The sequence below is a fragment of the Misgurnus anguillicaudatus genome, chromosome 10 (assembly GCF_027580225.2).
Source record: "Misgurnus anguillicaudatus chromosome 10, ASM2758022v2, whole genome shotgun sequence".
Lineage (NCBI taxonomy): Eukaryota > Metazoa > Chordata > Actinopteri > Cypriniformes > Cobitidae > Misgurnus > Misgurnus anguillicaudatus.
In genome coordinates, this window is record NC_073346.2 from 25,293,606 (window position 1) to 25,308,539 (window position 14,934).

Consider the following 14,934-nt stretch of genomic DNA (forward strand, 5'->3'; position numbering starts at 1 on the left):
AGAACAACATCACATGAGTAATGAAGCCCATTTATCAACTATTTCCACCTATGTTTGTGTGTATAAATGTGCTTTTACATCTTAAGGCTTTGTGCAAGAACTTTTGAACATTATATCCTTTAAACTTATTAGAACTGTGGCCACAATGTAGCAACAAACAAACAAACAGTTGATACTTCTGACATTACTTAATTTTTTCCTCTTTCTACAATGTTTCATTATTTTAAAGAAGTGAGTACCATATTCTACCACCCAGTTGCTGTAATGCATCAAAAGTTTCATGTTGGCATAAAGAATTCAGGCTTCTATAAGTACAGGACAATTCGAGAGTCAAATATATGTTACCTGTGTGTGTGGCTAAGTATTTAAAATTGCTATAATCAATCCTTCTTTTTTTTGTAATTGTTGCGGGCAAAAATCCTTGATCTTGCGGCACGTTTTCTTAAAAAATGCGATGGAATATGCAGGATATTTATGCAATGAAATTGCGGTAACATGCAAAAATTGCGGGAACTTGCAAAAACAGTTTTCAGCTTTTGCAGCTTTTCAATGGTGTTCACGTCACATAATCATGTCACTTCATAACGTTCCCATGGCAACACGGGAACATGGCTGCGCTTGTGTGAGGTAAATGCAACATTTTTCAACTTTGTGCTAAGATATACGTGATTTTTGCTATGAAAATGCGTGGATTATGAAATCATGCAACCTCCGCATATTTTGCACACGGAAATCTGCAATTTATGCTGCGAAAGTGCGGTGTGTTTGAAAAAATGTGCCTCCTGCATAAATATGCGGACTTTGGCTGATTATGCATTAAAACATGCGATCCCATAATCACGTTTTTCTGGAGGGACTGTAAATAATTCTGTATAAGGAATAAGGGTTCCCTCTGTCTCTCCATGACTCTGTCTCTATAGATATACAGGAACTCCGGGAAATCTTTACTAAGTGATGATGATACTACAGGGATCATATGATGGTGTTTACCCCAGAAATCCCTTGGAGAATATGGGGAGGTTTCTTCTCTAGTTTAACCCTTGCATTGTTGTTTTTGAACAACAGTGAAAACTTCAGTCCCTGTTGAGTCCACCTGTGGCCTGCAAAACTCTAAAAATCCACATGTCTATAAAGTCTTACCATCAGCTATTATATTGGGTCTTAGCAATAAAGATCATATAGAAGTACTTATATTGTTTGTTTTCTTTCCACCCATAGGTCATGTCTGTGACCCTACACCTTTCTGCAGAAGGCAGTTTGAAAACCAGACCTGTAAATTAAAGGTCCCCGCGGGTCACTGTAGTCATTGAAATTGAATTTGTTGTGAAACCATACCAAGAGTTTAAATTGTTGTGTGGATAAAAAGTAGTGGACCCATTTAGATATCGAAAGAAGAACATGGTGAAGTAACTCTTGACTCTTGACATTCTGCTAGAAATAAATCTCTTATGTGTAAAGGAGAATAATTTGCAAATGGTACTTGCCATGTCAGAATGTAAACACGCACATCAGTATAGCTCGCAGCAAAATGAGATCTGGGATATGAATCACTTTTCATGTTGATGTCAACAGTTGGGGGACATGTTTATCAACCTCCCGCTTGAGCACCACAACCGAATGAGTCTCAATGCTAAGCACTGGACCACAGAACTATCAGAATTTAATAGATATAATTATTCCTTGTTGATAAAATAAATGAATGCCTCAGGTGACACCAAATATTAAAACAATTTTTAGATTTTTAGTTCATTTTGATTTTGACGTGTTCCTGGAAGACTAAATGTGACAAGTTAATCAAATCTTCCAAAATCATGGAAAAAGGTGTGTTTTTAGTAATAAGTTTTATATTGCTGTTTATGGGTTCAGTCTCGACTGCATAATGTTTTAGAAATCTTTATCTTGTATTCGTACTGGAATGGTCATAGAAAGGTCATGAAAAAAGTATTGGTCAAAATGCTGGAAACTCTGCTGATATTACCATGTATTTTTCTCTTCTCCATCCTGCAGACACCTACCTGTACCCCAGTTACCAGGGGAATATGTCCGATAATGACACTGCCAGGCTGGGGCTGGATTTTCAGAGGATGCTGCGGATTAACCACATGCTCTACATTGCTGCCAGGTATCCCACGCCAATTCAGTCACACACACACACACACACACACACACACACACACAGTTACACTGCACCACTGCAGAGAAAACCACAACCACAAAGGTTTGCAGATTCAACATTTGCTGAGAAATCCAAACCTTCTGTTTCGTACACAAGGGGACTGTTTCTCCAGACGGCTACAGTGATAAGACCCACGCACTAATGATAAGGGCTGGGTGATTGGGCCAATCAGTCTCATTCAGACCTGGATTGCAGACAGATGGATGCTTGCTCACTCTGTGTCACCACATTTACCCATTCTATTTCCTCTCCCTCTGTCTCTCTGTATGTCGCTTTACCTCTCTCTCTCTCTCTCTCCCTCTTTCTGTTTTCTGTTCCTTTCAATACAATTCAGTGTTTTTGTACTGTTGTTATTTAGCTACAGGAACGGCACATACATTAAATTGCTCAAACAATTTTTTTGTTGAATTCTGATTGTTCAGAATCGGTTTTAAACTACAGTATATCGGTTTGCCTGCAGTGTTGCCATAGTAGAAATACAGACAATAAAAGCAATGATTGGAAAAACCTTTCAGTTAAAGGTAACTGTAATACAGTAACAGTAATATATCAATAAAAACACATTATTTTTACTGATATACTTTAAATATAGTTTGTTGAAAATGGTTTATTTCTGAAAATGTTTAAAAATAATAATAATGCATTTTATTTGTAAAGTGCTTTTTTCACTGTGGGTTCACACCAGACCGGGTGTGCCTCGTAAGTCTTGAACGAATGGGACTCTGCTCTAAATAAAAAAAATTTACACTTCCAATAAAAGTTTCTGAAAGATGTTTTTGGTTCTTTCAAGTAGTTATCACACTGATATATGTTCAAGTGTTCATTTTTGTGACAAGTTTCATTTTAGCTAGTAATTTGATGCTATAGAAATGTGGCGTGGTGTTATGATTGGCGTTTTTGAATTGGCGCACGAGCGTTTGGGCGGAAGTTGATACCGCGGCTCCACCTCTGGCTCCACGGACGATTCCTTCTGCGCATACCAGGCTTGTGCACAATTCAGAATTGAAATGAGAATGACTCATAAATTCCAATTTAATTCTTGAATTTGAATTGATTTTGAATTGATGTCAAAAACAGGATCTAGAATTACAATTCGAATTTGAATTAAAGGAAGCAGAATTGCAATTCAATAGAAATTCAAAGAAATTCATATACATATTATACAGTAAGTAAAGTGTTAAAAATAAAGTTTCAGTATATGTCAGATATGATTGCATTAAATAATCTATAAATTATATTAGTTTGAACTAATTGTACAGATTACATTAACAGAAAATGTTTTCCCCCAGCAATTAATGTTCAAAACTCTGGTCACATAACAAATAATGAAGTTTGATTTTTTTGTAATTGTAATTTTGTGGAACACGATGGAACACGACTTCATTTCCCAGAATGTTTTACTTTAACCAAGTATTTAAAATGGTTTCCAAACAATTTTCCAAAGTAACTTTTCTAACACTGAATGTATGTGAGATTCTTTCTGTTTTGTTTGTGGAATTTCTTTGAATTGCCATGAATTTAATTCCACTTCCTGTCATTCCAATTCCAATTCAACTTCCTGTAGGGCGGAGTCAATTCAATTCAAATTCCAATTCATGAATTGAATGGAGGCCAATTCTGAAATTCTGAATTGTGCACAAGCCTGGCGCATACCTTGGCTCCAAACTGACATTTTTACGTAACATGGCAGCGGCCATGGTTGGACATTTTTGGCTTCAATTCATTACAATGGAGGGAGGCGACGTCGCGTCATACATCTTTTTTACAGTCTATGCACCAGACGCGTTTGATGCGTCAAATTCACGTCCATCGTGCGTAGTTAGACGCTTGAACATTTTGAGTGTACTCACTTCATTCGCACGTAAAAGGCGTGTGTGAAATTCAATTCGAGACATTCACGTGGAAATTGCATCATGGAAGGTGCTTCTGCAACTCCGCTCGCTTCCTGTAATCACGTCACTACTAGAGCAAGCTCCTGATTGGTTAATGCGGCACGTTTTACCGCAAAGTTCACATTTTTCAACTACTGCAGTAAACGCCTCATTCGCGCCTCGAGACCTCCAGATGCGCGTCAGCGCGTGTTTACATTGACTTAACATTGAAATCACTTGCGCTTGACGCCTTTACCGCGGCTGGTGTAAAAGCAGCATTAAACCCAAAGCGCATACAGTAAAATAAACAACAAGAGCAATAAAACAATTAAGAAAATACAGCCTTAAACAAATGTGTCTTCATTAACTTTTTGAAGTGTCCCAAAGTTTGTGCATTTCTGATAGTTGGAGGAAGCGCATTCCATAGCTTGGGGGCTTTATATGAAAAGGCTCTTTTCCCCATGGACTTGAGCTTACATGAAGGCTGTTGTAGTAAGAGAGAATTAGCAAAACGAAGTGAGCGTGATGGGGTATAAGTGCTAATGAGGTCACACAGATACTCTGGCGCAGTCCCATTTAGTGCATTGTATGTTAAAGTAAGAATTTTAAAATCAGTTCTGGATAGCCAGTGTAACTGTGAGAGCACCGATGTAATGTGTTCACGAGGAGAGGTACGAGTTAGTACACAGGCAGCAGATTTTTGAATATACTGTAGCTTGCTCAGTATTCGAAAATTGTAAAAAAAAAAAAAGAAAATTAGAAAATTAAAATAGAAAATTGTTGAAATATAAGTCTTTCTGGAACAGTAATGCATCTCATCTATTCCTGATGGTTTTGGAAAATGTGGAAGGAGGTTTAAAAGCAGCTTTTTTAAATATTAAGTGTTGTGTTGTATTCTGTCTTTTCAGAGATCATGTTTTTGCCATTAACCTCAGCGCTTCTGCGGAGCGTCTCATCCCACAACAGGTAAACCCACCTGACCCTCAACTTCCTGTTTTATTCATTTCTAGTGGTGCTCTTTTTCAAAGATCTGTGCTGAAGTGTGTGATATTGGAATATTTTTCTTTATTTGTCTTTGGGGAAGGACCATTCAGAAATCTCATTTTTCAAATGAGCAGTTCTCTTTATAGTCCCTTTAAAAGCCCTTATATTCTACACTTCTGTAGCATTTTATATTTTCTCTGAGGTCCACTTGTAATGTACTGTGGGACAAGGTCTTGAAGGTCCAAAAACACCTGTAATTTTGTTTTACGCAATCATATTCCACCGTGTCTAAACAGGCTGTTTTTGTAATCATACCTTGAAGACTTTTATGTTAATGGGATCTATTATGGTTAAGCTCTTATTTAACACTTACCGTTTACGGATTTGAAGAGCTCAGATGCAAAAGCCACTACACGTCATCTCCGTCAAAAATGAGAATTGTTATTTACAAAATGCATCAAATACTTTCGCTTAAATCTGCTTATTCCCAGCCTCAGGCCATTCAGAAATACCAGTATGTTGGTAGAATCTATTAAGAGTCTGATACGAAATGCTCATTTACAAGAAAACATGTCAGACGCACTTAGAGAGGTTTGCATCTGAGCTCTATATTTGCTTTTTGCTTTCCAATACAGTTCCCACAGTCCCATCATTCAGTAACAGCTTCTTTGAAAAGACTGCATTACATTATATGACTGGTTCACAAAACAATCCATGCCGAACTGGTGCACACATAATGGATTTTCTGAAACATCTATTTTTGTTGGGTTTCAATAAATGGACTGGGTGAAGTGTGTTTTGGGTTATTTTATACTGAAGGTTGAAGTATGTCCATAGTTCTTTCAAAAGAACAAGGAAAATACTGTTTTTCATTTGTTAGTTGCTATATACCAAACATATTGTGGTAGTTTCAGGGGAGTCATTTTAAAACATCATGGGTGCGCTCGTGACAGAAAATGTAGTAAACTTTGTAGCTTATTTTGTGCAAATTCTGAGGCAGCATTGAATGTATCTTTTAAGCAGAAAACAATCCCACAATAAAAAGGCAATAAAGCAGAAATTGCATAAAGAAATCTATTATGTCAGAGAATATGAAGAGCTCAGATGCAAAATCCGCTGAACAGCACCTTATGGCACGTACTACACATTTATGAAGTACTTTCGCTTCAAATCTGCTTAATCGCGGCCTGAGGCCATTCAGAAATACTGGTTTGTTGTAAGAATTCATTACAAGATGTAAAATATCTTTGGTGTCCCCAGAGTACGTATGTGAAGTTTTAGCTCAAAATACCATAATTTATTATAGCATGTTAAAATTGCCACTTTGTAGGTTTAAGCAAAAATGTGGGTGTCCTTTAAAATGCAAATGAGCTGATCTCTGCACTAAATGACAGTGCCGTGGTTGGACAGTGCAGATTAAGGGGCGGTATTATCCTCTTCTGACATCACAATCCTATTCTTTACATGCTCTCAGAGAATGGTTTACAAAAACTATGTTACTAGGTTGTTATTTATCAAATTTTTTAGGTTGATAGAAGCACTGGTGACCAAATTATAGCACTTAAACATGGAAAAAGTCAGATTTGTCCCCTTTAAATGCCACCTTTTTGCCTATGCAGGGGTTTCCAAATCTCGCAAGAATTTATTACCATTAGGATACACCCTTGAAAGCCATCTGCTAATCCCACTAGATTTTGAAACTAATCAAGCTAATGTTTTGGTTAATTATAATATTCATTAATGTAATTTGCTTCTTTGTGACTTTAATGTCTTAACTTTCAAGAGTGAGACATCAGATATAACTGCAGTAACTCGTGTTGTTGTTTTACCCTGTCATGGTGTCTGTGAGTGTTGATTGCCCGGTGTTCCTGTTGGGTGGGCTAACGGGGGGTCAGTCCAGTAAATCACTGAAATACAGCCTGACCTAACAACACCAGCAGCCACCCCTGACACACACATACACATAAAGACATGAGCACACATCCCACAGCTTGTTAACAACCTTTGAGATCTCCTTTCCTCTTCATTGCTTAGTATTCTCTGCCTGTTTGTTTATTATCTGTGATGCTTATTGAAGTAAATGAGATTTTCTCATTGCAGCTGTTGTGAATAGGGACAAGTCCATGATTGTGTTTCTTTGTGTGGCAGAAACTGACATGGAAGACAAAGGATGTGGAGAAATGCACAGTCAGGGGGAAAAACAGCGTGAGTAAACAAGCTTTTTATTTTTCTCTCTACTTTATCTCTTTTTCACTCTCATTTTTCTCAATAGACAACAGTTAAAGGTCAAGAGAGCTGAATTGCATTTGCACTTTTGCTAAAGCATTTAAAGTCGATATGTATACTATATAGAAAATAAATGAAAATGCAGATTAAAATATGGAAAAACAAAAGGGGTAAATAGATAATTGGGGTTAAAGGGGTTTTACAGTAACAGAAAGAAGGATACAATGTTATGCATACTGTGTATACATGCATTCGTAATGACTACATAAACATAATGACATACATTTGAAACATGCACACTAGAAGCACTTTTGGACCCCATTAAGCATGGGGTACATACCACCACACACAGGCTATAATGTTATTATAGGTTTCAAAAACTGAGTTGCAGTGAGCGAGTCTCATCCTGGGGCTTAGCATTGGGATTATGGTAATGTTGTGTGTGTGTATGTAAAATGATTTGAAGATGACTCAGTCTCTGTGTGAGTATGTGATGCAGGAGCTCTGTATAAATATACTGCGCATACAAGTCAGTCTTCTGCCTCTCACAGGATGAGTGTTACAACTACATCAAAGTCCTGGTGCCACGTAACGACGAAACTCTCTTTGCGTGTGGAACCAATGCTTTCAATCCCACCTGTCGCAACTACAAGGTATGTTAAGCCTTTATCTGTCACACGCACAGACTCACATGTTCACACACACCGTTTTTAGATGTCTCTACAACAGAGTAGATTTTTTAAGCTTTTCTTTAAGCATCACATCTGACAGCCTCCTTGAACACACAGACACGTTTGTCTTGAATGTTTTAGCATTTAATTAAATTAGGCCCAATAAAAGAAATATATTTGGACCTCCACCGCCACTCAAAAAGTAAATCATGTTCTACACACCACTCTCAATTCTAACCTGAATTCGCAAAGAAGGAATCAGGTTTTTTGCAAGGCTGAGCATGACATTTTTCTTGTAGTTTCTAGGAATTCTGCCTGTTTGTGTATTTTTTGTCTGCTTGTAAGTGGCTTTCATTGTCAATGCGGGTGATTGTGTGCTTGTAAGTTGTGTTGGATTATGGTGGGATGTAGGAGATGTGTTTTTGTTGTGTTTCTTTGTTTGTCAATAGGCATGTGCTGGTATTGAAATGTCATGTTGCGGTAATTGATTAAGTTTTAATTAATGTTTGGTTAATGGTGGACGTTATTACCACAGTGTTGAATTGCATCACAAAACGGGTTGAAAAGTTGAGATGAAGTTGCAGACTGTACTCACTTTTACAGTACAACAGTGTAATCAACATACATGGCCAAATACATATGTAATATTAAATTCAATTAAATGGTCATTATTTACTGACACATCACTTAATAATAAATTATTTCCTGTCAGTGTCGGTACTATAATTCATGCTTTTTTTCTAGATAGTAAGCAGTTGGGTAGTTTATATAGATTAATAGACATTTTTAACTCTTTCCATGCCAGCTTTTTTTACGTTGCCAGCAGGGCAGGACTTAACAGGGTGGAGGCCCCTGGGCTTGAATAAATTTTGGGCCCTACACTATCAGAACAAAAGGTACAAAAGCTGTCACTGGGACGGTACCCTTTAAATGGGTCCTAATATTTACCATTTAGGTACAGATATAGGTACATTTGTACCCAATATATGCACTCTTTAGGTACAAAGGTATACTATTTGAAAGGGTACCACCCCAGTGACAGCTTGTGTAAATTATCTTCTGAGTGTGCACATACAGTAAACAACCTTAAATAAAAAATATATCAGAACTACATTTTAGGGAAGTTTTAGGGATTTTTAGGGATATCACAAATTCAAATTAATCATGCACATTAAAAAATACCCCATAACAACATTTAAAATCATTGTGTTAGACTTAGCTTAAGAAGAGAATATGTTTTGATTAACATTCACCTTATTACACACCATATAAAGTTATAAACATAATCAACAAGCGTATTTTGTGCATATAGCCTAAGTGGTGCAGTGAAAAGAAAAGATTTTAGGATGTTATTTAATAATTATGACAAGACCATCATGTAATATTAGACACCAAAAACCAAAGTGGAGAAGATGATCATTAAATAATTTTTGCGTCTGATATGAACGTAATACATTAAAACCTTGAACGTAGATATAAAAATGAACACTTTTCAGAAGTTTAAACTGTGATTCTGTTAAGCACAAGCAAACATGCTGAAAGAGAAACTACAGGTAGGCTAGCTAACGTTAGTGAATTATATCAAAAACCATCAGGACATCAACATGGCCATGATTTAGTGAATCCTCACCTCCAGATGAAGTAATAAACTGGACTGATGATTTAGATGTTGACATAATATGTGCGTGGTTAACTCTCCGGATTTTGTTATGTTTCGTAGCTCTGCTCCACTCCTTCACAGTTTGGTTACAGTGTCGTGTGAGCTGCAGACTGCGAGCAGATTGGATTTCATTTGGCGCTACGCAGACCGCTTGGTGATGATGTCAAAGTACCGCGAGAGCGATTAGAAAGCAGACTTCTCCGTGTGATTTCTCGAATCGCTCTCGCGGTACTCTGATGTCATTCTTTTGGCTGTTGTTGAACCACATGAATACACCCGTCTGCTTTACAGTCACTTTTGCGCCGTGATAATTTGATTTCATATAATGATCGGATCGCGCAGTGCCGCATGAAGTCAAATGTACCAAATATCAAATAGCCGACTGTATATGAGGTTAAACCCGCCAAAGCAGCAATTGGAGCATGCGAATGGTGAGTGATTCAGATGACAATTTATGAATGAAAGTGTCACACACTGTTAAGTATTTTCACGCTTTTTTAAATGGGTATACGGAAATCCTTGACTTTTCCTAGTGGGTATACTGCGTATACCTGCTGCGTATCACGTCAGATTACAAACAAACAAGAAAAAACAGAGTTACAAGACCTACTCTAGTAATCTTTCATACGGATAGCTTCATTTTCGCGTTGCTCTTTCTCGTTATCTGTAAAGCTCATTTAGGACTCTCATTTCGCGTATTCGCTATAATACTAGCATCTTTGAGTTTCAAAAGCAGTAAACTCGTCATATTCAGCACCAAGATGACTGACATATATTAACGAATTAAATGCAGCACCAACCAATAGGCTGTAAAATAAAAAATGAAAACGACTGAACAAATCAAACGAACGCAAGCCGGCACGGAGGCCCCTATTGGCCGGGGCCCCTGGGCTCAAGCCCACTCAAGCCCAATGGTAAGTCCGGCCATGGTTGCCAGCCAGCGCCAGCATTTTTTATGATTTTCACAAAAGTATAATGTTTTCCAGAAAATTTTCTTCTTTAAATATATAAACATACAATATATCAAATGGAAGAACAGACCCTCTGCTTTCAAACAATAACCTGTTTCATCCTATCTTTATTTGTTTTCTTTTTATCCGCTTTCAATTATGGGTAGGTTTCTTTAAAAATACCAAATGTTAAGGTAATTGCATTTTTGTAAAAGACTTTCGATGGAGATCAGATTCAGGCCTAGTCCACACGGACACGGGTATTTTTATAACGGTGAGTTTTTTCACGCGGTTCAGCCGTTCGTCCACACGACACCGCAGTATCAGGGCACTGAAACCGAGCATATTTGAAATCCCCAGCCAGGGTGAGCTTTTCAAGAAACCCCGGTTACAGTGGTGTCGTGTAGAGACTAAAACCGGGGGTTTTGCCTTGCGACGTCAGAGTGTGCGCCGTTATCCACTGTGTTTGACGTCAAGATTGTGCGCCGCTGACTGCTTTGTTGATGATTCTGTGCAATGGCGGACGTATCTTGCTAATAATAACAACTGTGCTAACAGGGCTTTTAACATGTATACAAATAGATGCTCAGTTATCTCACTATATTGCGGAACATGATTTGGGTTATATCCCCGCCTGCTGGTGTGGCATGCTCTTGACAGCGCTTGATAGCATGCTTTTTCTTTATCGTGTGGATGGACATTTAATTTAAAGCGAGCATGTGTGTACGGGATTTTTTTTAGGGAAAACTCCGGTTATAAATATACCCATGTCCGTGTGGACTAGGCCTCAGAGTGATGATCAACATACACTGAGTATTTACTGTTTGGCCTAAGTGGATACTTTCAGGTTTTATAAGTTGGATAAGAGCACCACCTGGTGAATAATAGCGGAAATATGGATTGCCGTAAAAACAAGTCATTGGCAGTTAAGTGTTTTCTCTTAATTGACGAGAGAACTCTGCTTTGCAAGGCTTTGTAGAGGTCTTCTCGGGTCCCAAGAAATGTACCCGACCGAAATGACCCGAATCACTTTATTCCCGAACCAGACGTGCGTAAATATTTTTTTTTAAAGAGAGACCCGACCCAAGACAAACCTGAGAAAATTAGACCTGAACCAGTGTCAATTTTTTTTTAACCCGACTGGACCCGAATGTAAATGACACCGACGTGTTTGCAGTCTGCAGCCCCGCAAGCAGCAGTCAGACAGAAAGAAACCCCGCTGGTCTCGCAACCAATTTGGTGAGCTGCTCCATTTGTTTTACTTTGTTATCTGACGACGACACCAAGGTAACTGGTAATTGACTGTATCAATGAAAATTAACCTACCGCCGGCCACACAATGTTGCAAGCGCTCTTGGCAAAGAGAGGAGAGGTTTGAAAAGGACATTGACGCACACACGCAAGAGTTCGGGTCTTAGGGTCCTTTCGGCAAAAACACATTCACTTTAAATTACCTGAGATCCAATGCCGCTATTATTATATCCGACTCGTGTCCGAGTCACACGTGAAACTTTTAGACCCGAAGTCGATCAGGTCTCAGGTCGGACCTCGGGTTTTCGGACACGTAAAGACCTCTAAGGCTTTGACTGAACTTATAGACCGTTTCAGCAGTAACAACATAAACAAGCGTCTGTCGTGGTCTGCACGTAATTTCCGGTAAACTCCGCTAAGAATAAATAACAACAAAGTTCTTTAAACGTATTTTATTTATATAACAAGCAAAAAAACAACACATTACATAGGAAACCAAAACATTTGTTATTTTCGACGAGGCATTTGTTCAAGAGATCAGTTTAGCAACTAACCGGAAGTAAGGTTCGGATCCAGACGTGTATCACATGCGTCCGATGAAACCGTCTATATGTAAGAAAACGGACTATACGCCAAGCTTTTCTATTAGTGAATTTCTATATTTTAGTTGTTAAATTATGTGATGCAAACTTAAGCTTAGCTGGCGGACCTCTAGTGGACTCTTCAACTGGAGGAATGCAATGGCAATAATGTTAATTTTAAATTTAATTTATCTTAGTTCAGCTATTTGTTTTTATGTGGTACTCTGAAAAAAATCTTAAATTTGTTAATTTCATTTTAAGAAAACCTAATTTAATCATGTGCAACCGATGTCCAGAAGTTTTGTTTCCAGTGTATTTATACCTCTGATTTTAACCTTTTAGAAAGAGGATAAATAGTCATCAGCACTCATCCTTCTTGCATTCTTTTAAGACTGTTACATCACCGCGTGTGTGTGCATGACACGTATACAGCATGTACACAGCATACAGGCAATGTAATTTTAACTGTTAAGATGAGAAGATGATGCAAATTCTTCACTGTAATTTTAAGTGCCCACAATAACACTACCGTGCATTTTCACTTCCATGATATAACGGATTAAATTGTTTACCTTCATCATCTTTCTGATACACCTGCTTGACAAAGAACATCTACATAAAAATTCTAGTTGGGGCATACAAACATGTATGTAACATTTTTCACTTAACTATTTCTAAATGTTATTTTTCTGCATTACCTGAATGCACGCACATTACGATGTTTGCACATTTCTGGATGGGGAATCAGGGCAGTCGTATGATTGATGGATTGTCATCAACTGTCCCTGAGCAACGTGTTTGATTTAGCGTATGTGTGCGTGCGCGTCCATGTGTTTCTCTGCGACAGAAAGCATGTAAATCTGACTATACTTTGCGGGCCAGCAGGGAGTCAGCTAAACTCGCAGATGAGTCTCCGCTCCTGATTTATGCACCTTACCCTGACGGCATCTTCCTTCCCTATCTCTCTCTCTGTCTTACTCACTGTCTCGTTTTTTGCATCTCTCTGAGGAGGAGGCCGTTCTGTTGGAGCCCTGGAGAGGGAAGATATGTCACAACGTGCAAATCATGTCACTCAGTTCCTCTGCCTCGTCTCCTTGTGCATTCCTTCACTCTCAACCCAAAGCTCCAGAGGTTACACATTAGCTGAGAAGAGCTTTCTGGAAAACTTAAAAGGGAGGTTGTAGGAGATTTAGGGCTAAAAGCTATAAACGTTTGCAAACACTTAGACTTTCGTAGCATTTATTTTTCCCCTTATTTGATGTTACGTATGATGAAAAGTCATATTTTATTTTCTCATGACCATTGTCTAGCCTTTCTCCTACTCAGAATTAGGCTGTTTAGCTACTGTACCATCAAGACTTCGACTGCGTCCGAAATCGCATACTGTGACAGTAGCTACTGAATTAGATTAGACCATTAGACCAAAACAGCAGGTACTATAGTATGAATATTGATAGTATTAATGAATTTGAATGTACTACATCTGCCATCTTGATACATCATGTGACACACGTTGTCAAAACACCAAGTTAGTCATTAACTTGCGCAATTTAACAACAATGGACAGCTGTTAAAGTATGTATTATAAGGATGTGCATTTCCATAACCGAGTCTGATGCGATACGCATCTCGATGCATAGCCTATGATGCAATACATTAAAGATACATATGAAGCAATTACCTATGCGATATGATGCGATTCATCTCATTACGATGCACTGCGGTCCGATTCAGTTCGACACGATGTCATTCAATGCAGTATAATGCAATGAAAAATTATGATGCAATGTAATTTAATATGGTCCAGATAGTTTCCACACATTGGGTTTGTACATGTGCATCTAAACCATTATAAGACCATTTTAAGACTACATTGTACAAATTCTTTGCTGCCTTATTTTTTTTTGTTTAATCAACAGATTTACAAGTTAATCAAGTAAAATTTCTAGTATTTATCATGACTAAAGACGACTTGTAATGCTGCGTTTACACCAGCTGCGGTAGAGGTGGCAAGCGCAGGTGATTTACATGTTAAGTCAATGCAAAGGCGCGATTAGGCATCCTGCGACGCGGTAGGCCCAGCGCGAATGGCGTGGAAGGCGCTGCGCGTTCCGCGCGAATTGAGCGTTGCCGCAGGAAATGCTCGGGTTGAAAAATCTGAACGTCGGCGGTTTTCTGCACCGCATTAACCAATCAGAACCTTGCGGTAGTAGTGATGTGATTACAGGAAGTGAGCGGAGTCTCAGCAGAGTCGAAGAAGTCCCTCCCATGACGCGGATTTTCGCGTGAATATCTCGAATAACTATGTTCACACGCGGCTTTCACACGCGGCTTTCACGCGTGAATGAAGCGAGTAAACTCAAATGTTCAAGCGTCCAACTAGACGTTTTTGTCACCTCTACTGCGGCTGGTGTAAACGCAACATTATAACTTCTAAAATATAGTTGAAATGTGTCAACATTAGCCACCCATCTCTTGTCAAAATATGAAACGATGCATCACTATGCAAATGCTACTTTGTATCCGATGCACAAGTTTTAAACCGATACATCACATCGTTAACT

General features: G+C 38.4%; 1 protein-coding gene across 6 annotated transcripts in view; it reads left to right on the top strand.

Annotated features, from left to right (window-relative positions):
* The window catches only part of sema6cb (semaphorin 6Cb), a 354,388-nt gene that overhangs the window by 295,713 nt on the left and 43,741 nt on the right, over positions 1–14,934 (top strand). For all 6 annotated transcript variants that reach the window (XM_073872208.1, XM_073872209.1, XM_055210271.2 and 3 more), the window contains 4 exons: positions 2,008–2,122; positions 4,956–5,013; positions 7,180–7,236; positions 7,809–7,910. In XM_073872208.1, coding sequence (XP_073728309.1) covers positions 2,008–2,122; positions 4,956–5,013; positions 7,180–7,236; positions 7,809–7,910 — 332 coding nt within the window. The remainder of the gene's footprint in view (positions 1–2,007; positions 2,123–4,955; positions 5,014–7,179; positions 7,237–7,808; positions 7,911–14,934) is intronic.